At 42.0% G+C, this 21,229-nt stretch overlaps 1 protein-coding gene across 3 annotated transcripts in view; it reads left to right on the forward strand.

Moving 5' to 3' along the window:
• PNLIPRP3 (pancreatic lipase related protein 3) overlaps positions 1-5,518 on the forward strand; it is a 42,508-nt gene extending 36,990 nt beyond the window's left edge. For all 3 annotated transcript variants that reach the window (XM_003994448.4, XM_045040729.1, XM_045040730.1), the window contains 3 exons: positions 739-850; positions 3,433-3,600; positions 3,857-5,518. In XM_003994448.4, the coding sequence (XP_003994497.2) occupies positions 739-850; positions 3,433-3,600; positions 3,857-3,938 (362 nt within the window). In that variant the 3' untranslated portion in view covers positions 3,939-5,518. The remainder of the gene's footprint in view (positions 1-738; positions 851-3,432; positions 3,601-3,856) is intronic.
• Positions 5,519-21,229: the final 15,711 nt, after the last annotated feature.

The raw sequence follows: 21,229 nt of genomic DNA on the forward strand, positions 1-21,229 counted from the left end.
AGGACAACTCTGGCAACCGTGAACGCAGGAACTGAAAGTTCTCTCTTGTAGGTTTTTTTCCCCTTTCAGACATTTTCAAACAATTTTTGGAAGAATTGCGTTTTTTCCAACGTGTTGTTAAACATACAACCATTTCAGGATTCACAATGAAAGATCTGTTTCGTTCTAGATTTTTTAAAAAGTCACCCTTGGCCACTTGCAAGGGATTTATTCTGCTGGCCGGCTTTGTACTGCCCCAGACCTGCGTTAACCCGGCATTCTGAGCGCAGAGCCCTGCGGGAGACGAAGGGAGGCTCACTTTGCTTCTCAATATAAAAGCACAGACCCTCTTGCCCAATAGGCATTCTAGATTTGTTCTGGAGCCGTTGCCAGACCATGGCCAATAAAAACCTGGCTGTGCAAAGCATACATGCTGCAGAATACAAATGTAATAGACGAAAGGAAACACCCATATCCGTTTTAAAAAGACATAAAAATGCCTCGAAAATTAAAGAATTTTCTTGAAAGAATGTCATTCCACTATTTACTTTTGTAAAATGAAAATATGCACATTTATATGTATTTTAAAGGCAGTGTTTCACCCAATTCACTCAAGTTATATAAAGTTGTCTTTTCTTCGTGAACATGAACAGCCTCATTCAAGGCTGAGAGTTGAGTTCACATCCATGTGCTCTGAAGGTCATGCTTTTCTCCTGTTTTCACCTCTCCATTTTCTCTCTCTTTTTTTTAAATCTCCAGGTTGGAGTCACAAATTATCTGTCAAACTCGACGGAAACAATGTCACCCAAGGGAGCATGTTTCTCCGTGTAGGTGGAACCACTGGGAAAACAGGGGCATTGGTGATAGCCAGGTAGGCCAGGGCCAAGGGCGAGGAAGCGGCAGGTGGCACAGCACTGAGCATTTGGTCAGACTGGCTCGTTCGGCAGCTTGGTCTTTTCCTAGAGCAGAACACCACATGGCTGGCGGGACACATTTGCCTTTTCTTTCCACTTCATGTTTTCCGGGCATAAAATAGAAATCACGGTATCCGTGGCTCCAACTACAAACAGAAAATATTAGAAAATGATGGCAGATGCAGACAAGAAAGCCAATGGACTATAAACAAGATATATTGTTAATTCAGCCCACTAATATCATATAGATTTGAGCATACGTTTTTGCTTGTGTAGATTCAACTTACTTTTGGAATAAGACATTTGTATATAAATTGCCAGATTGCTAAGGAGCTGAGTAGTACCCACAGATATAGGACATGTGTTGGAATAGTCAAAGGCGGGAATAATTCGGTAGAGACGTTCACTGTGTGCCTTTGGCCGAAGTCCCCTTTTACCCGGAGTTTTCCTAAATCTTCCCTTTGGTCAGCCTTAGCATTTTTGCGTAACATATTTCACTTTTGTCGTTTAAGTCTGTAATCCATTTCTGAATTAACATTATGCACGCTAATTAGATGCTACCTTTTGGTAAGCCAATCAGTGGATTCGATTTTTGCCTCTACGCTTTCCATCATCTTCAAATAGTGGGCAGAGGTATGAAAAACACAGATTTTGTGGCTACTTGTCAGTCGAAGGATGCAACAGATTAATCGCCCTGGCAATCTGTGCACGTCATCTTGCCTCAGTGCTGCTGCTTGTACATATGGGTTCGGTTGGTGGTCATCTGGATCCTGGCCAATGCACGGGCTCCAGCCCACCCTTCGAACCCTGTCTCGCACCATTTGACTTTGTTCATCTTCATCTCAGCCACATTACCCTGATTGCACTCCCCAGCGTTGACTAGATCCCACCCTTTCCTCCCTTCCTGGCTTCACCCATGCTGTTCCTTTCTTCCAAATACCCTTCCCTGTCTTAGCGTATCTCATTTCTGCCTGTTCTTCATGTCTGCATTAAGCAGTCCTCTGAGAGCAGTTCAATACAATCACGTGCCTGTGGCCCTGAGGCCCAACGAATATTGCCTAACACTGGATAGTTTGAGCTCTGCAGAGAGGCACCTGACCCGGGGCAGGTAGGGACAGATAGGTGTTCTTGCCCCCTTAAAAACGCATAAGAATATTTGGACATCTCTGCATTTCTTTTGCAAAAATCTAAAGAAACTACTTGTCATCTTGTGGCATAGCCACCCGATCCTCTTTTAAGGGTAATTCAGCATTTCTGGTTCACAGTAGATGTCTCACCTTGAAACGCAGTCAGTTAAATGCATTTGCATGGTACGTATTCCTATATTTCAGTCAACTGCCAAGAGTCTGGCCCTTCCCTGTGGATTATATTTTAGTCATTGGGGTTTCTTTTAAATTTTTTTTTTCAACGTTTATTTATTTTTGGGACAGAGAGAGACAGAGCATGAACGGGCGAGGGGCAGAGAGAGAGGGAGACACAGAATCGGAAACGGGCTCCAGGCTCTGAGCCATCAGCCCAGAGCCCGACGCGGGGCTCGAACTCCCGGACCGTGAGATCGTGACCTGGCTGAAGTCAGACGCTTAACCGACTGCGCCACCCAGGCGCCCCAATCATTGGGGTTTCTAATGACACTGTTATGAAGGAATGGATGGTAGGTTCACACTGAGTGAAGGCAGTTCTGGGGGCAACAGAAAGATTATCCTTAAGAATTCGGAAGAAAAGCTGCCTCCTGATAATTAAAGCAATTAATTTTACGTGAAATGGAGTAAGACAGGCCCCAGGAATAGCACCATTCATTCATTTACTCAACAAACAAACATTTGAATGCCCACTGTGTGCCAGGAATTGTTCTGATTGCTAAGGAAAGAGCCATAGGTCCTATTCTTGTGGAACCTGTCTTCCAGTTAGAGGAGATAGGCATTACGATGAAATTAACAAAGGAAGAGGGAAACAACAGGAATCAGGAAATCTCATCTGGTCTAATTTGGGCTTGGATTAGGTATGCCCTATGCCTCAAAATAATCCACCTCTCTCTCTTTTATTGCCGTGTTCACCAAAACATCTTTTGATGACTAGTTTGGTTACCTGATTCTTTTTATCCAGATAAAGAAGTTACCAGGGAAAGAGTTGGAATACTAGGAAAGAGAAAGCACTTCCCCACTGTGAACTGGATAGATCAGTTTTCTGTGAATTTAGCTCCTCCTTGGCGGTTTGATCATTTCCCGGGGTCAATAAAATCTGGTTCCTGATACTGTAAAGCCAAGACCAGACCTTTCATTGTAGAGACCCCATCAAGATAATGCCTCTCCAGGCATCCCCCAACATGAACTAGTCAAGCCTCCCTTTTACCTCACCCTTGTTTCAAGCTTCATAACCATGCTATTCTACGATGCTTACCAATATGAACGAAAAGAATAAATCTCCTACAAGCAAATGCCAGCAAATACAACTTTCTCTTTCATGGTACCACAAATGTTCTTTCACTACACTGTCAAGAATACCCAAGGCAAGCTTTTGAGTCTAATTTTTCTGTTTACAGTGGAGCACTTAAGCCAGGCATGACTTACACAAAATTAATTGACGCAGACGTTAATGTTGGAAATGTTACCAATATCGAGTTCTTTTGGAAGGAACTTTTGTTTGGACACTCTCAGAATAAGTTGGGAGCAGAAATGGTGATCGATATATCTGGAAAATATGGATATGAGTAAGTATTACTTTTTCCTTTTTTAAAATTTTTAGTGGTATCGAAAACCTACATATAATTTGAAATTTGCAACCAGCCTACAAATTTGTATATCTTGAAATTTTATAATTAAAAAAAGTAAATTATTTAAGAAACCAATATTGTATTTGCAAAAGTGTTTACAAAATAATAATTGCTCATTAAATTAGATCTCCCATGTCTCTCTTTCCCACTAGAACCATATTAATATCCTTTTTTTCCTCGTAAAATTTTTCAGATCTACCTTCTGTAGCCAGGACATTATGGGACCCAATATTGCTCAGGTCCTGAAGCCATGCCAATCTCAGATACAGTCTTGATGGATTTACTTAATGGGAGCAGTGAAAGAAAGAATCTCCTTCTAGCTGGTATCCGAACCAAACTTGGCCTTTGTGAATGAGATAGACAAGTACAGTTGTTGTTGCTTTTTATATAGAATTTTTTCCTCACGGATAAACTTTGTAAGTGCCTTAAAAACAGACTGAGTCCTAGGACAGGGTATGGTATGGTAATCTGAAGGAATCTGAGTATCAGTGACAAAATAAAGCTGTGTGGGAATTTCCCTGAATGAGAAGAGGAGAGGCCCAAGTGTACTGGAATAAATTCACTGGGCAAAAGCGAGACTCTGGTTGAGTATTTGAAGTACGTTTTGAGTATTTCCAGGTCAAATAATCATTGTTCTAAAATGATTTAAAGAATATTTATTCTGTTGTTAAATCTTGCTAAGACAAATTATGACTATAGTTCATGATATATAGTGATGATAACCCTGTGGGTTAATATGCTTATGTATTAATAATGAAAACCGATGAGGGTACATTAGTATTTCCAAGTTGTTCCTTGGCCTTCAGGTGTATGTAAAGTAAACGAGATTTGGGGGGCCTATCTGTGACGTGTACACCAGTTAGCAATAGGCCCTGAGGATCATCAGCCCCTTCTCTAGAAGCTCCCCTGCCAGGGAAGAATTACTCCTCTCTGGGCCTTGTAAGTTCCATAGCAAATTTGCATTTAACCTAAAGGCAGCATTTCACTTGTAAAGCACTTGACTATCCCTTTGTGTTTGCAATAAAGTACTGTAATATTTAAATGTACCAATTTTTTAAAAAAAATTCCTTCCATCTTTTGTAATTCAGTTGTCCTTATCCATGGCAAATGACAGATGAACGTTTTTATTTGCTCTGTTTTCTAATGGGTTCAGTGGTTAGCCCGCAGCACTCTACTGTAAATGTTGTTAAAAAGAAATGGTGACAGATCCTCTGCAGAAGTTTTCTTGATTCTTCTTGATGCCTTAATGCCAAGTCAACCTCAAGAAGAGGCCCCCGGATGTACTTAAACTTGTGTTGGGGCAGACAGTAGAGAACAAAACGGGGTGGCTCTTTCCCACTGTGCAAATAGGAGCTAGCCGACTGATGGGAGCCCAAGACTCGCTGGAAGGAGGGAAGGAGCTGCAGACACATGTGGCAGGGTCTGGGGTCTGGTTGATCAAATGCTCTCTGGTGGGCGTGTCAGCCCCAGGCCTTGGCTGGTGCAGGAGCAGGATGGCCACGAGCAGCCCCATGGGAGAGTCCGAGCCCTCCTAACACTGTGGCAGACCCAGCATACCTTGGCAACCTGGCGGTAGAGTCTGCCCCCTGGCTCTGGGGACAAGAAACCTTCCTGTGAAATCAGCTGTCCTGAGCCTGCGCTGTTCCCCGCTCAGCCTTTCTTTCTTTCAAAAACGGCTTGGCCACCAGCAGGAAGAGTTCTGGATCAAGTCACAGCATGAGGCTCCGTGAGTCCTGGCCTGCCTCCTTGCCCAAGAGGCTTCTTGGCTGCTTCTTTCTAAGCTTGAAAAGACGAATGGGAACCAATTAACTTCTGGGAACCCTATTTTAATAAAGTACAAACTTTCCATTCCATAGATCTTACTATCTGTCCTTTTTTGTCCCCCCTGCATATTAGAATGTTGTGAGGATGAAAAACTGTCCATGAACTATGTAGGCAAAGGGATTCTGAAAGTTTAGAGTGACAGCATTATTTTCCGTGTGTATTGTTCCCTAGGAAAACACAAAAAAATGACTCCCGTTCTCTCTGAGTGCCCTGCGTTACGGTAACTTAGCATTTTGAGCCAGCAGATGTTGGCGCAAGGAGTTTTAAGAAATTCTTCTGCTCTTTGAATGACCTACCGTTAATGCTGAAGACTGATTTCCAATCCAGTGAGCCACTTACTTCCTCCACACTCATTGCCATTGACTCACTCAGACCTTGTCATCATGTCACCCCAAATGCCCACTTCCGAAATTGTTAATGTGAGCGTCCCCCTCTCTGACCGCAACTGTGTCCCCTCAGGCTCGCTGACATTCTCACACCTCCTGGTGACTTCTGATCCATTTCCATTACCCATCTACTTTCTCAAAATCCACCAACCAAACCTTTTCCTTTCCATCCCAGCGTAAAGTGCATGATAATTTAGTTCAGTAATAATACCTATAATGCCCTAAACCCCATCTCTTTTTTTCTGTATCCTGTTAAGCAAAACCTCTACCTAAATGCACCAGGGTTCCCTTTCTGTAGGCAGCACCCGAACCGTTGAGTCCTACAGAGACAGTCACATCACGGGAGGGCTGATATAACTATAAATCAGCCATCAACACTGTCTTAAATTCTACCTATTTTTGTTGTTGTTGTTTAATGTCCACGTTATACCTCCTACCCTAAACTCTCTCCCTACTTTGTACAGAAAACAGAGGTCATCAGAGAATAAATCTCCTCTCTTTATTTACTTATTTAATTAATTGATGTATTTATTTACTTGTTTGTTTTTTAGAGAGAGGATGAGTGGGGGAAAGGGCAAAGGGAGAGACAAAATCCCAAGCAGGCTCCGTGCTCAGCACTGAGCCTGATGCAGGGCTCAATCCCATGACCCTGGGATCATCACTTGAGCCAAAATCAAGAGTCAGATGCTCCCCTGAGCCACCCAGGCGCCCCTCCCTTCTTTTGATCCAAATCTATCAACTACCTACATTGGCCATCCATCTCATCCTTTTTCACTCTAGTAAGGAAGAGCTCCCCCTTCTCCCATCCAAGGTCAATGTCTGCCCCATGCGTTGACTCTCACCCTCCCCTGCTTTCTTGGGTATTGATTACATCTCCTTCTTCTGTATATGCAACCTCTCATTGCATCAGATTTTTAAAAGCCTAGGTCTCTCCCATGGGGGAAAAATTGTGTTCAACCCTAAATTGCCCTCTACTCCCATCTGACCTCAGAACGACTCTCCCCAACATTCCCAGCAACCGCCGATCACTAAGTTGAATAGGAAATCTTACTCATTTATTCCATCCTTCAGCAGAATTCAGCCCTGTTGTCAACTACCCCCTGCTCTCTAGCTTCTCAAAATTAAAAAAAAATTATTTTTGCTTTTTACTTTTCATTGTAGAAATTTTCAGATATTCATAGCAACAGACAAGTTGGTTAAATAGAACCCCCAGGTTCTTGTCAAATAGTTTAACAATTTTCAAATTTTGCCAATTTATGAGTGTGTGCACACATACTCCCTGTTTTTGTTGTGTTTGTTTTTTGTTGGAATAATTTAAACCAAATTCTAGGCATAATACTATTTTTTCCATTTATACTTCAAATTGCTTAACATTGCTACAATATCTGTTTTATAAAGATTTAATAATAATAATTTCTAAATGAACTTCAGATTAACTGAAAAAAAATGAACAGTAATTCCTTAATATCATCTTAGACTGAGATTGTTTTTAAATTTCCAAGATTTCCTGAAAAATGTCTTTGGGCCGTGAGTTTGTTTAAACTGGGAACCAAGCAAAATCCAAACACTGCCTCCGATTGACTTGTCCCAAGTCTCTTTTTTTTTTTTTTTTTTTTTTTTTACCTATAACAATTCCTCCTTCCCCTTCCTGCACACTAGTTATTAAATAAACCAGGTCACTCGTCCTGTACATTTTCTCACATTTAACCGATGGAACCCTCTTGGTATCGTTTCCCACATTTCTTTCCTGTAAATTAATTCTTAGGCTGAGAGACGTGACGAGGTTCAGGTTCCTCCATGCTGGGCAGTGGGGACTGAGCACCTGCCTACCGGCCTGTGAGACGGGCAGTTTCTGCACCTGACCTGCAGCTCTGTCTTGCTCGCTCATGCTTTCTCTCTTTCTCTTTTTATTTCAAGGATAATGTATATGGTAGCACTTTATATATTGGAAAGGGCGATACCAATTAGAGTCATGGGTAGAACAGAATATCGGATGGCAGGGAACCTGCTTGCTAAAACATCAGGCTAAGAGGAGAAAGTGCCTGGAAGAAGGTCTGCAAGAGTTTGTGCTCTGGGAAGAGTGGAGGAAAGGACATATGGCCTTGTGAAGATCCAGTGACCGCAAGAGGCACTGAACTCTGCCCTCTGGCCGGGGCCGGAGGAAGCAGATACTAAAGGGTCCTGCAGAAACTGAGGAAAATTCAGATATCCAGTGGCGTTGTGTGACTATGTCCCCCGGGGTTCCTCAGATCAGAGTGAACAATAGGAATTACCCTGCTGAGTAGAGCCCTCCGGTTTTGTTGACTCTGCAACTCTCCAGAACGAGCCCAGGGCATCAGGAACAGGGATGTCTGCCAAGTTATTGTTTCCCAGCCTCTTAAAACCTCGGCTCTTGCTAGATAAACAGAAAAATCCCCTGTCCCTCCTGGGGTCTTTACTCCTCCACTTGGGAAAAATCAATCTTTTTTCATATACCTTCTGACTAAAAAGATTTTGTAAATCTTCACTTTCTGTAACTCGTGTAATAAAAATGATAGGTATGCCTTGCCTGTGTTACGTTTTTTGTTCCCCAAATACATACTTATAACACAAGATGGGCTTCTTTATTTTATGCACGCTTCTCTAAAAGTTCTGCTGTACGTGATTTAAGTCTCAGACTCAGGAGAGTGGAGCTTCTATTAGATTTCATTCCAATGTGAGAGAGGCTAAATGTCCACGTAGACTGAGCCAAAGATGTGGGGCAAATGTTTACTTCTTTGCGAAGCCTATTTGTTTACGTTTGCGTGTTGCAAACATTTAGCCTTTACGTAGTCACATATTTTTCCATTCTGTCCATAGGCTTTTGTTTTTATTCATTTAACACACATTTTACTGAGTTCTCCTTCTGTTATCTTCACGTGCCTGGCACTGTGCTCAGTAGCAAGTTATATGTGAAACAAGGGCTGGGCCCTGCTCTCACGGTGTGCGCAGCACGGACAGGGACGCAGGAAAGGAGATCCTCGATTAGAATTCATCATGACAAGCTCTTGTGATAGAAGCGGGCACAGAAGTGAGAGAAGCAAAGAAAAGACTGCTCTTCTCATCTTCACCCTCTGCTCCATGATCTCTTGTGGAAGCCAAAACAGACACAAATCAGTAAGGTTTCATCTCTGAATTCTGTCGTTACCACATATATTATTCTACAGGATTCCAGTTGGGAATTCGGTGTACTTTATTTTTGCAATAGCTAAGATCCCGGAGAAATAGAACTGGAATTTCGCTGACCCATACGCGTGCACACACACACACACACACACACACGCACGCACACACACACATCCGGGTCTGTTGACTGTGAACTGTGGCCAGAGAAGCAATCATTTCCTTGAGGGTCTCAGGCACAGGAAGCAGAGGCCACGCTCAGTAGATTCAGGATGACACCACCCAGAGCAGGGCAATATACTCCAGCAAACTCCCCTCAGGCTCACTTCTGACAGTTCAGGGACCCCAAATGAGTCAACAGCCGAATGATGCCCACAGATCATAAAAACAGATGGTATTACCAAGCTTCTGTCCACCATTTTGCCACGACTACAGGAAACCTCACGCTGAAAAGAAATGAAGAAACGTGTGATTGTGTGGCGGCGGAGAATGCTACTTGAACACTCTTGGCTCAAAGAGGAGTAGGCTACCCTTCTGGACACCCAGAAGGGGTGTCCAGAACCTTCTGGAGCCCCAGAAGGGCTCTCTAATTAAGAGCTCCCACCAAGTCATCATTCCACATGCCAGTGTGAGAAAAGGAAAGGTTAGTGCTTCCCTTCCGGCTTAAAAATGAAAATGAAAAGGCACGCGTACGTAGAGCCTCTGGAGAACAGGAAGAAATTGAAATTTTATTTCCACAACAAAACGTATTGAAGTCAACAGACCAGAATTAGACCTTTAACAGGACAAGGGTTATGTTCACAGGATATAGCACCATTACCTAACTCTAGGTGTTTTATTAAAGCTTTTATTACCCACAATGCCGTTCGCTTTTTCTCTGAGGCTGACGGGGAAAATGCAACATGACCACTGTCTTATTTCCAGAGTTTTCTGTCACCAGCACAGACAGAGGCCCACAGGTTTTCAAAACCAGAAACTGTAATTTTATTTTTTATCACAAAAGAAGGAGACAGGCCCAAGGAGTCCAAAACACACAATTCGGAAGAAGGAAAATGCAGAAGACACATGAAACACAGGACACATACTAGTTTGTACCAACAGTGTGGGTGATGTTTTCTGAAACCTCAGGAAGTGTATTCCTTTCTGAACTTCCACAATACTGCAAAATTTCATGTAGAGGAAAGAGCATAAAATTGTGACTTAGAGGGTCTCAAGTCTTGTCCTGACCACAGAGTCAGTTAATGAAGAGGACTGAAGCAAATGCTATTTTTCTTTGGGCCTCGGGGTGCGTATCTGCAAACCAAAGATAATATTTATGATTTCTGCGGTTGCTTTCTCATTCTGAAACTCTTTGGTTAATTAGGTGATAGTGTGCCTTCATAAATAAACGGATAAAATAAATAAATAAATAAATAAATAAACGGATATAAATAAATAAATAAATAAATAAAGGGATAGATGGGTGAGTCAATCAATAAAAAATAACATTTGGGTTTTCATGTGTGGTCATAATTCTTCCCAACCATATAAAGCCCTTAGGTATTTACACATTTTTATGATGTATACTTATTGTACCCAATAAATTCATGTCTTCCCGATGTTTGATTTGTCTTTTTTATTGTGGAAAGCCTTGCTTGCTTGGTTTTATATATTTGTTAAGGCGCCCTCTAGTGGAAAAATGAGCATATTGTGGCATCCAGTGTCAGTTTAGTAATCCACAAACTACAGCATTATAGGCATTTTTTAAATGTTTATTGATTTTTGAGAGAGACAGAGACAGTGTGAGCGGGGGAGGGTCAGAGAGAGGGGGACAGAAGATCTGAAGCAGGCTCTGTGCTGACAGCAGAGAGCCCGATGCGAGGCTCGAACTCACAAACCGTGAGATCATGACATCATCTGGAAGTCGGACGCTTAACCGACTGAGCCACCCAGGCGCCCCACATTATATGCATTTTTAATTAATCAAAAACCTCTATGGGATGTGCAGTGAAACGTTCAGTGCTCTAGATCTTAATATCTTACTCTGCTTAAAATTCTGGTTTGGAACCAATCTTGAAATTTAAGAATAACAGCATGTAGAATAGGCTGAATATCATTTAAAAAACAAAACAAAGCACTTTCAATCATCGATTGCTGCTCTGTGAGTAATAACAGTGTGTATTGAGCTACAGAAACACGGAGCCCATTTCAGTGTGTTCGCCAAATGCATGAATCACAACCAGGAAAGAAAGTGAAGCTCGAGGTCTTGTACTCGGCTGGTTTTTTGGGAATTTTCCCCAGCACGTGTTTCAGGGAAGACAAAGGCTGTACCTGTGGAGCAGGGTGAACAGTAACTATAATCAAGATATATTAGAGATATATTAGGTATACTATAGATATAATAGAGATATATTATAATAGGTGAACTCTAACGATAATAGCGATACCCGGACTTGGACTTCACAGAATGCCTAGGGCATGGCAGCAGAAAAGGCACAAGCTGTGGTGGTTCTTCCCCATCTGTCGTGAGGTTAAATAAGAACTTACGGGTCTTACTCACTAGCCTCTGTTTCGATATAATTGCTGTTGGTGTAGTAATCAATAAAGTATTTCTCTCCAGAGACTGAACTTTCCCCTTGATTGAACAGCAACCAACCGAGTGTGAGAACAGCATTTAAGCTGTGTCGACAAACCAATTTAACACAATTAACTGGAGGGCTTTGTTTTTTAAAAAGTGACAAGAGCATTTCAGTCAAGCGACAAAGTTTGCTTTTTTAGCAGAATTCCACCAGTTACGGATTTCAACGTAATACTATATCAATACACCGATGCATCCAAAATATCACATTCGGTATGGATATAGTGTCATGGAGTAAATAAGAAAGTAGAAAAAGATAGAAAAAGATATGGCAACTTGAATTTCACAGGGTTAAATAAATACCTCGATTAGTATTTTATAAGGCAACATTTGCTGGAAGCTTCTGTAACTATTCTTCATATTAAATTGAGGTCATTCCTCATAGCAAAAGGACAATCGGTAGCCCCGTGGCAGCTGACTTAATGTTAGGCACGTTTCCATTTTTATGTAACTACAGAAAAATTCTATGACTAACGAATCTTTGGGGTGCTGATACTTCTTGCACTGAATGGGGCAAAAGCCTGCCATTTCTTCGTAGCTCTCGTGATCTGAGCAACTCATGTTTACAGAGTTACGTCCTTAATTCTGACACCCACGTCCTCTCCTTCAGTTGTTTGCTCCATTGACAACGGGCTGAGCTCCCACACAGCCGAGGAAGTTTAGGGGGGTAAATGGGGCCAGTGGTGAATTCCAAGTGTGTAAAGAGGGCTAACACTAGAAACCGATCCGAAATATACAAGGTGTAGCTCAGGCCTCCAGATAGGAAGGAAGCCCCTAGGACAGGACTGCCTCATTTTGCTTTCATTTAAAGTTCTTTTTATTGAAGTAACAATGTATACAAGAAAGCGTATAAATCATAAAGGTGCAGCTCAATGTATTTTTTCCAAGTAAACACCCATGTAACTTCTTTTTAAAAGAATGCTAATAGCCATCATAGAAGTCTCCTTTGTCACCCCTCCCAATCAATGCTCACCCAAACGAACCACTGTTCTGATTTCTATTACCATAAGTTGTTTTTGCTTATTGTTTAAAGTTGACACAAATACAGTGTTTATTCATTCCTGGCTTGTCCAACATCATGTCTATAAAATTGTTGCAAATAATGCTCGTTTGATCTTTTTCGGTGCTGTATAGAACACTTGTGTGTCAATTTATTTATGCATTTTAGAGCTGATGGACCCTTAAGTTGTTTCTGGTTTGAGACTATTACAAATAAGGCTTCTATGAATATTTTGGTGTGTATGAATATTTTTGAACATATCGTTTGTATGCATTTATTTTGCGTATAAACCGAGGAGTGGAATTACAGATTGATAGTTCATGCACATATTCAGTTTTAACGAATGCGGATTTCCAAGGTCCTGACTTTGGTTCCTTTGGATATCTACACAGATTATATGCTCGACTGTATGGTAGCTCTATTTGTAGTTTTTTGAGGACCCTGCATCCTGTTTACCATAGCAGCTGCATCAGTTTACATTCCCAATGACAGCACACGAGTGTTCTCTTTTTGCCACATCCTCTCTCTTATCCCTTTGATAACAGCCATTCTAACAGATGTGAGGTATCTCACTGTAGTCTCATTTTGTATTTCCATGAAGATTAATGATATTGAACACCATCGTCATACACCTATTGGCTATTTGTTAGCCTTTGAAAATGTCCGTTCAGGTCCTTTGACCACCTTTTAATCAGACTATTTGGGGGTGCGGGGAGGTGGGTTGCTTTGTTTTGTTTTGTTTTGGTTTTGTTATTGAGTTGTATGAGCTCCTTACATATGTTGGATATTAACCCCTTATCAGAAATAAGATTTGGGGTGGCCTGGGTGGCTCAGTCAGTTAGCATCTGACTCATGAGTTTGGCTCAGGTCAAGATCTCATGGTCTGTGAGATCGACCCCCGTGTTGGGCTCCGTGCTGACAGTGTGGAGCCTGCTTGGGATTCTCTCTCACCTCTCTCTTTCTGCCCCTTCCCCCCACCTGTGCACTCTCTCTCTCTCTCTCTCACTTGCTCTCTCTCAAAATAAATAAACATTAAAAAAAAAAGAAATAAGATTTGCAAATATCTTCCTCTAATCCATAGGTTGCCTTTTCATTGTGTTGATAGCTTCCTTTGCTATGCAAAATCTCTTTGGTTTGATGTGGTCCCATTTATTCTGCTTTGCTTTCCTGAGTTTTCTGTGTCATATCCAAATACTTATCACCAAGACCAATGCCGAGGCACTCACTGCCTGTATTTTCTTCTAGGAGTTTTATAGTTTTATGTCTTTCAGTCTTTCATCCATTTAGAGTTGATTTTTGCATATGGCATAACCTAAGAGTCCAGCTTCATTCTTTTGCATGTGGGTATCCAGTTTTCCCAACATCATCTGTTGAAAAGACCGTCCTTGCCCCTCATATATTCTTGGCACCCTTGTCAAAATTCATCGGTCATTTATGCGTGCGCTTATTTCTGGGCTCTCTGTTCTGTTCCGTTGATCTATATGTCTGTTTTTATGCCACTGCCATACTGTTTTGATTACTATCTTTTATAATTTGAGACCAGGAAGGGTGATGACTCTTCTCTCTCAAGATCGCTTTGGCCATTTAGGGTCTTTTTTGGCTTTATCAGTTTTGAAAAATTGTCAGCCAGTACCTTTTCTGAGATTGTTTTTTTCCCATTCTGTCCTTCCTCTCCACTGGGAAGTCATGCACACATGCGTTAGATTTTGTCTTTGTGTAGTGTATGCTGTTTTTGCCCTTCCTATATTTATCAGGTTTTTCCCTGTCCTTTCACCTGGATACTTTTTACTGGCCTACCTTCCACTGTGCTAATTTTCTCTTCTATGGTTTCTGATATACTAGCAAACCCATCTATTAGACCCAATTTTAATTATTGCATCTTTCATTCTACATGTTTCTACATGGTTCCTCTTTATAATTTCCAGATTTCTGGTGCAATAGTCCATCTCCAGGAAATTTTAAACATAACTACGATAAACTCTTATCCAGTCACCCAATGTGCTCAAAATATGTTGTTATATGACTAGAATTAGCCTATTTCAGGCAAACTTCTCTTTTAAACTAAAGTAACCTGGGGAGCCTGGGTGTTTCAATGGGTTAAGCATCCAACTTCAGCTCAGGTCATGATCTCATGGCTTGTGAGTTCAAGCCCCACATCAGGCTCTGTGCTGACAGATCAGAGCCTGGAGCCTGCTTCAGATTCTGTCTCTGTCTCTCTCTGCCTGCCCTCCCCCCTTCCACTCATGTGCACTCTCTCTCTCTCTCTCTCTCTCTCTCTCTCTCTCTCTCAAATATAAAATAAACAGGAGCACCTGGGTGGCTCAGTCGGTTGAGTGCCCAACTTCGGCTCAGGTCATGATTTCGCGGTCCATGAGTTCAAGCCCCATGTCGGGCTCTGTGCTGGCAGTTTGGAGCCTGGAGCCTGCTTCAGATCCTGTGTCTCCCTCTCTCTCTGCCCCTCCCACACTCATGTTCTGTCTCTCTCTCTGTCAAAATAAATAAACATTAAAAAATTTTGTAATTATTTTTAGATAAATAAAGTAACCTGAAAAAAGTTTTATCTAAAGTTTCTATAAACCTGCATGATTGAAGACATAATTGTAGTATCTATATAAATAAAAACATATAATCAGTTCATCTCTAGAATAGAATCCTGAAATTTAATATTTAAAAGAAAATATTAATCACATATTTTTCAGTATCTTTTAAACTCAAGCTTGACAATATAGTCATATCAGAAACAATTACTGGGTTATTTAAGTAGGAGATATTGATCAGATCATCTGCATTGTAGGAGGGAAAATTATTAGGCCTAATTAGTAGAAGTAAAATAAATAAATTTAGAGAATTTAAGGAAAATTAAACAGGTTGACATGACCTTATACAGAAACTATCTAAATCCTGAAGTGGTCAGCAGAATAATAAAAACTAAAATCCACAGAGCACACGCTGTATGCCAGCTATCATCCCAAGGGCTTTGCAGAACAACCCTATAAGATAGGTACTTAGGCAGCTGATGCATATGGGCACAGAGAGGTTAAGTAACTGGGCAAAGATCACACAGCCAGTCAATGGCAGAGACAGGAGCTGGACTCGGGAGGTCTGACTCCAAAGTCAGTCAGCAGTATTGTAAAAAAGGTGAATGCTTTACAGATTTTGGACCTCAGGAGTGACAGGAACCAAAATGACACTGGGAACATGACCAAACAGGGCATATAGTCCCACTGAGCCTGAAATGAGGGCTCACCACTTGTAGTCGCCTTCGCAACGAACCCCTTTGGCGGCTACAAGAACAACATGAGAAAAGAAAATGAAATTTTGTTTCATAATTTTGCAAATTACTTAATTACTTAATAGTCGAAGCGGCAGAGAAACAGGGGAAGCGGACATCTCTACTGGAGAAGAAGATGTACGGAGGCATTTGGCATGGCTTATAGGAAAGAATGTGGGCTCCAAAAACTGGGGCTCAATAAACTGTTATGCTCCAAAGCATACAGGCATATCTGTCGTTTCTCTCACTGATCTGATCAACAAAGAGCCAGTAAATCAAAAAGTAAAAATCTAGTGTCTCCTTTTTACCACGTGTCATCATTGCTGAAGGAGAGGGTTGCAAAACTCATCCTCCAGGCCGTCCGTGCAAACAGACCGGAGATTGGAACCTCAAGCATGCTGTTTGGGTGACTCTCCCCGCATGGTGCTGTGTGCCTTCTGCCAATGCCAATGTACTGGGGGAAAAAAAAAGCACTTATTCATTATATACATATTTTTCCTAAAGAAATGCCTTTTACATTTCAATTTATGGGTTCACATATCTAAAACATTATTTTTCAAAAGGGGGCTACATATATACATCTACTCGGTGCATGCAAACAAATAGAGGGACCAGCTTTTAAACAAAATTAAATCGTGACCAGTGGCAAGGAGGGAAGTATAGTGACGACAGAGACAAAACTTGACTTTTCTGAAGGAACTTGGTTTTGTAGATTTGACTTTGGAATCATGTGAGTGTTTTTCCACGCTTACATAAAAAAATAAACTAATAGAAAAGCAATCTCTAAATATTGAATGCAAAAACGAAATAAATGAGCCTTAGAGTATATCCAGTTGATCTTCATAATCACACAAATAAAAACTACTCCAAGTGATTTTACATCAGTTATTTGATTTATATCCCAGTGGAATAACCCTAAGGACAAACAAGAACTTAAAAAAACAAACGTGTAGACTGCTTTCAGTGTTCATACTGTTATCTGTAATGTTGTTATTTTGAGGCAAATGTGTGACTACTGTGGGGTAAAATGAAGGAAAAATGAGGTTGGTGTCGTTGAGAACAAGTAGTTTGGCCATGGGGCAGAAATATATACAGCTGCAAGATGAATGAGATTGAGTAAAATCCTAAAGTACTGAATTTAAATAGGAAGTTCCCTGGTGAACTCACAGTCTAGTTTATCTTTAAAAGAAAGCCTTTCTCGGGGTGCCCGTATGGCTCAGTTGGTTAAGCATCGGACTTTGGCTCAGGTCACGATCTCACAGTTCACAAGTTCAAGCCCCACATCGGGCTCTGTGCTGACAGCTCAGAGCCTGGAGCCTGCTTCAGATTCTGTGTCTCCCTCCCTCTCTGCCCCTCCCCCACTTGCGCTCTCTCTCTGTCTCTGTTCTCTCTCTCTCTCTCTCAAAAATAATAAACGTTTAAAAATTTAAATAAAAAATGAAGAAAGCCTTTTTCAAATCAGTTTTTAAAAGATCGAGAAACAATGACCAACCCAGTAGTGATGAACACCCCTGGCATCCAGACTCGGGTCTCTAAATGCCATTTGCTACTAAAAAGAAACAAGTCTCCAGGGAGCAACGGTTGATTCTAGGTAAAATATGAAGCTGCCAGACCTAAAAGCAAGACCTAATTGTCAAGGCTGACAAGAATCATGTCAAGAAGATGAAGGAGCCTTCGAATGAAAGAGGCTCCTACTGGTTGCAGATGGAACAGTATGATGAGCATCAGTGGACAATAGTTATGTGGCAATGCACTGAACCATAAGCTCGAAATAATACTGAAAAAACAAGGCAAGGGGACCCTGGGTGGCTCAGTTGGTTAAGCATCCCACTTCGGCTCAGGTCATGATCTCACAGTTCATGGGCTCAAGCCCCACATCAGGCTCGGAACCTGGAGCCTGCTTCGGATTCTGTGTCTCCTCTCTCTCTGCCCCTCCCCTGGTCATGCTCTGTCTCTCTCTGTCTCTCAAAAATAAAGAAACGCTAAGAAAAAAAGCAAAAATTCCATTGATCACCTTTGGAGGCTGCTAAACTCATTACTTTGAAAACTGACAAGTAAATGGGAAATCAATCATTTATCTTACCTTTCCTATGAACTATAACTCGGAGTAATTAAATGGTTACTGAAGAGGCAAGTAACAGAAACAAAGAAATAAAGATGTCTTTATAGAAATATTCCAGCTAAAATATGAAAAAGGAATGATATAATTAGAACACTATTATTTTCAGATCCTAATAAATGAAAGGATCTAAGCAGTGATTTTCAATGGCTGCTAACATCACAAAAAAAGAGACCACCAGATACCTAGGCATTAAAGTCTAGAAATACACCACCTCGCCTCGTGTTTCTACGTGAAATCTCCAAGCAGCAGCTTTGACAAATAGCTTCGTAGGCATCGTGCTGGGAAGAAGTCAGATTTCAGTTCCCCCTAGCAGATTTTAACACTGTTTCCCAAACTTGTGTGCATCTGAGTCATCAGAGGATGTTAGTTTTTAAATACTGAACGCTGAGAACATAATCCAGTAGTCCTCAATTGAGAGATTAATTTTATAAAGTTCCACAGGTATTTCTGGCGTTCAGGCAAGTATGGGAACCATTGATGTGCATCACTTATTATCCCCAACACCTCACCTACAACCTGCATGGAGCAGGTTGCAGGCAGGTGAAGCATTGGGATTTTTGGAGAATTCATCGAAAGGCTAATATCCTCAATCCCTCCTTCAGCTCATGGCTGGCACCTTAAATTCCGCCATCAGCACCCAACGCATTTAAGTTGCCTGCTGTCAAAATAAGGGCTAGACGTTCCAAGAAAATGATCAAGATCCCAGCGAGGAATCCTGGTAACCTTGTCATTCAAGCTAGGTTCAAAGCACTCTGATGTCTTCCCTGATACATTCTTGATTTCTGGAAGTGGGAGTCCTAGGGCGATCTTTGCAGCAATGAAGGCCAATGGGTAGCTACAAAGGAAGAGATTTTATTTATTTATTTATTTATTTATTTATTTCAGCAATAAGTGTTAAAGACAGCCCCAAACACAAATTGGCCTTTCTTAGAAATTCGGGAAGTAAAGAAGGGAATGGAAAATACATGGCCAATGTGATGTCATTTTTCACTCCCAGCCCATTACCCCACTACTAACTGATCACCATCCCCTTTCCCACCGAAATCAGATGTGACTCCAGAATCCTTTCTACTCCAATGTTCCAGGCAGTCACTACCCGTTAACTCTTTGCTGACAGACACATCAGAAACAATGTGTCATCCTCGGCTTCATGTGTGACGGGGGTCCCTTGTGCACTTTAAGTAGACAGAAAAATAGAATCTGTTTGCAGCTACGTCTTACCACGCATGAGGGTCTAAGAGTAGAGACGCTGAAGAGGGAGAGATCACGAACACTTCACGAGGCTGGGGCTGGTAGCGGAGGATATGCCCACTCCTTCAGCGAGTATCTGCAGAACTGACCGGGCCCAGGTCCCAGGCTGGGCAGCAGGGCTTGAAAGGGGGACACCCAGCCCCGGTGGTATCCCCATGGACCTTCCTCTCCCACACTTCTCAGAAGGTTCTTGTCAAGGAGGGAGCACGTGGCCTGGCAGTTTCAGAGAAAGAAGGAGTTGGAACAATTTTGTTCACGTAACCTGACGAACAGGATACGGAACGTGGGCTATTATTTCCACAACATCTTGCTCTCTTGTGCTGTCTCATGTGCTGTGAGGACAGAGCCTGTCCTTTGGCCTCAGCGAGCAATTCACGTACAGGAGCGATCTCCTCATATTCTCCCAGCATCTGTGGGTTTACTCTTCAACTGAACGTGTTAATTCGCATAATTTGTTGTTGCTCCTGTGTTTGTGATGACCAGGTTCACTATAAAGGATCAATGGCTCGAAGGTTGTTCATCGAGATGGAAAATTAGAGATGACAACGGTCTCAAACACCATAGCACAGAATAATATAATAAACTTAAAAACCAGCTCCGGGTCAAACGACTCTGGAAGGATGAGAGGAATACAAGGAACAACACAACGTTTTCCATTTTCCTTCTGGCCCCTGATATACAAATGATCCTCCAAAAGTGGCATCCATTTTTGACATTCTCATGACATTTTTTTTTTTAGCAAAAGACAGCGACCTCTTTGTTAAGAGTATTCCTTAAAACAAGCAGAAAATAATACTGTCCTCAGTACGGGGTTTATTATGAGCTCAGGAGCAGGAAGGTGGCCTTCAGTGTTGTGTTCCTTGGGGCAAAAACAGGTGCAAATGACAGCTTCACAGAGGAGCTTATAAAACCAGCCTCAAAGACAGTGACAAGTATTTTTGAGAGGTCACAGAATAAGCTATTGGCGCAATCGCTTCATCGGATGAAATTGTTGGACGTGCAGAGGAGAAATGATATCTTTTTCTTTACCCCTTCAAGTTCTCAAGTGGGACCTCCAAAACTAAAGACAGGTTAACCAGAGAAAAGTGTACAGATTTGTTTAATATAAAGTTTATGTGATGCTGGAGTCTTCATAAGGAGAAGACCTAAAGAAACAGTTAAACCTGAGTGCTTCATGCTGGGTTTGATGAGGAATTGCAAGCTGTGGAAAGATCCGGAAGGGCAGACTGTGTAGCGAGTGTTGTAAACTGGGGGAAATTGATCAAGACCTGTTCTTTCAGATTCTCCTCTGAGTCCCTTCATCTTCAGGGGTAAAGATGCCCCTTCCCTCAGACCCCTCACACGAAGTTCTTAATACCTGCTTTAGGGGAAGATCAGAGAGTCCTTCCTGTGTCTGCCATTTCTCAAATTCCCTCAGCTTAAAAGAGTCAGTATGGGGCGCTTGGGTGGCTCAGTCGTTCAAGCGTCCGACTTCGGCTCAGGTCATGATCTCACGACTTGAAGACTCGTGAGTTCGAGCCCCATGTCGGGCTCTGTGCTGACAGCTCAGAGCCTAGAGCTTGCTTCCAATTCTGTGTCTCCCTCTCTCTCTCTCTCTCTGCCCCTCCCCTGCTTGCGCCCTGTCTCTCCCTCTCTCTCTCAAAAATAAATAAACATTAAGAGTCAGTATGCCACAAGGTGCCATATTTTGGGAATAGCATGTCCTGAACCGGCGGGATTGCTATGACTTGTGTGACAGCAATTCAACATGGAATGCAGTGCGAGGGAAGCATTTGATGACCTGTGGTCCTCTTTATTGCTGAAAGCCCATGCGGCAGGAGGAACGACTTCCATCCAGCTGAACGATTGGTGTGTGAGCCGTCAGATAAGCTGGAGGAGGAGTACTGGGACCACCACAGATAGCACCAGCTCTGTTTGCAGCAGGGAGGCTGCGACCACACAACTGGAAAACGTG

Source organism: Felis catus, chromosome D2 (genome assembly GCF_018350175.1).
Source record: "Felis catus isolate Fca126 chromosome D2, F.catus_Fca126_mat1.0, whole genome shotgun sequence".
In the NCBI taxonomy this organism is placed as follows: Eukaryota; Metazoa; Chordata; class Mammalia; order Carnivora; family Felidae; genus Felis; species Felis catus.